General features: G+C 36.9%; 1 protein-coding gene across 1 annotated transcript in view; it reads left to right on the plus strand.

Moving 5' to 3' along the window:
- Window positions 1–386: 386 nt before the first annotated feature.
- The window catches only part of CALCRL (calcitonin receptor like receptor), a 29088-nt gene continuing 28838 nt past the window's right edge, over window positions 387–636 (plus strand). Inside the window, exon 1 of the mRNA XM_009643609.2 lies at window positions 387–437. Coding sequence (XP_009641904.1) covers window positions 387–437 — 51 coding nt within the window. The remainder of the gene's footprint in view (window positions 438–636) is intronic.

A 636-nucleotide genomic window follows, 5' to 3' on the forward strand; every position in this document is an offset into this window, starting at 1 on the left:
AAGAGTCAACTCATATCTCAGGGCTAATTGTTACATTTCTGTTAGAGTTGATACCAGCTACCTGACTGAGACAAACCCTCTGGAGAACTGGTGTTAGCTGAGGCAATGGAGGCAGCAGCGCAGTAAAACCCCTGCTGCTGGAATTCGCTGCTGGTGAATGGAGTGCATTTTTTTCACATCATATTGTACATATTCGTGTATTTACGTGGCATCACTATGCATGAATAAAAATTGCGGGCACCTCCATTGATTTAATTCAGAAAGAAATATGAAGCCTTTTATCAGCTTTGGCTTTCATGAGTTACTAAATTTCTTCCTACTTCTTCTTCCATTGCAGTCTGAATTCATTCAACTACAATAGAAAATTCACTGCACCGGGTATAAAAATGACAAAAAACTGGATCACATTTTTGCTGTTCTTCTTATCAGTTACTATGGTGAGTCTTATGAATTTTTTACATCACTTCCAGTTTTAACAAGTATGTACAGAATACCATAGAAATTATTAATATGGAAATGCAGAAACAACACATCTTGTGTTCAAATGTAGTTTCTGCACAGCAGGATCTTTATCTACCTTCTGTTCTCCTTTTAATTCCTGTGGCAAAGGAACAGAAATATTATTTATGTCTGCTG

The sequence above is a fragment of the Egretta garzetta genome, unplaced genomic scaffold (assembly GCF_000687185.1).
Source record: "Egretta garzetta isolate BGI_Z169 unplaced genomic scaffold, ASM68718v1 scaffold297, whole genome shotgun sequence".
NCBI lineage: Eukaryota > Metazoa > Chordata > Aves > Pelecaniformes > Ardeidae > Egretta > Egretta garzetta.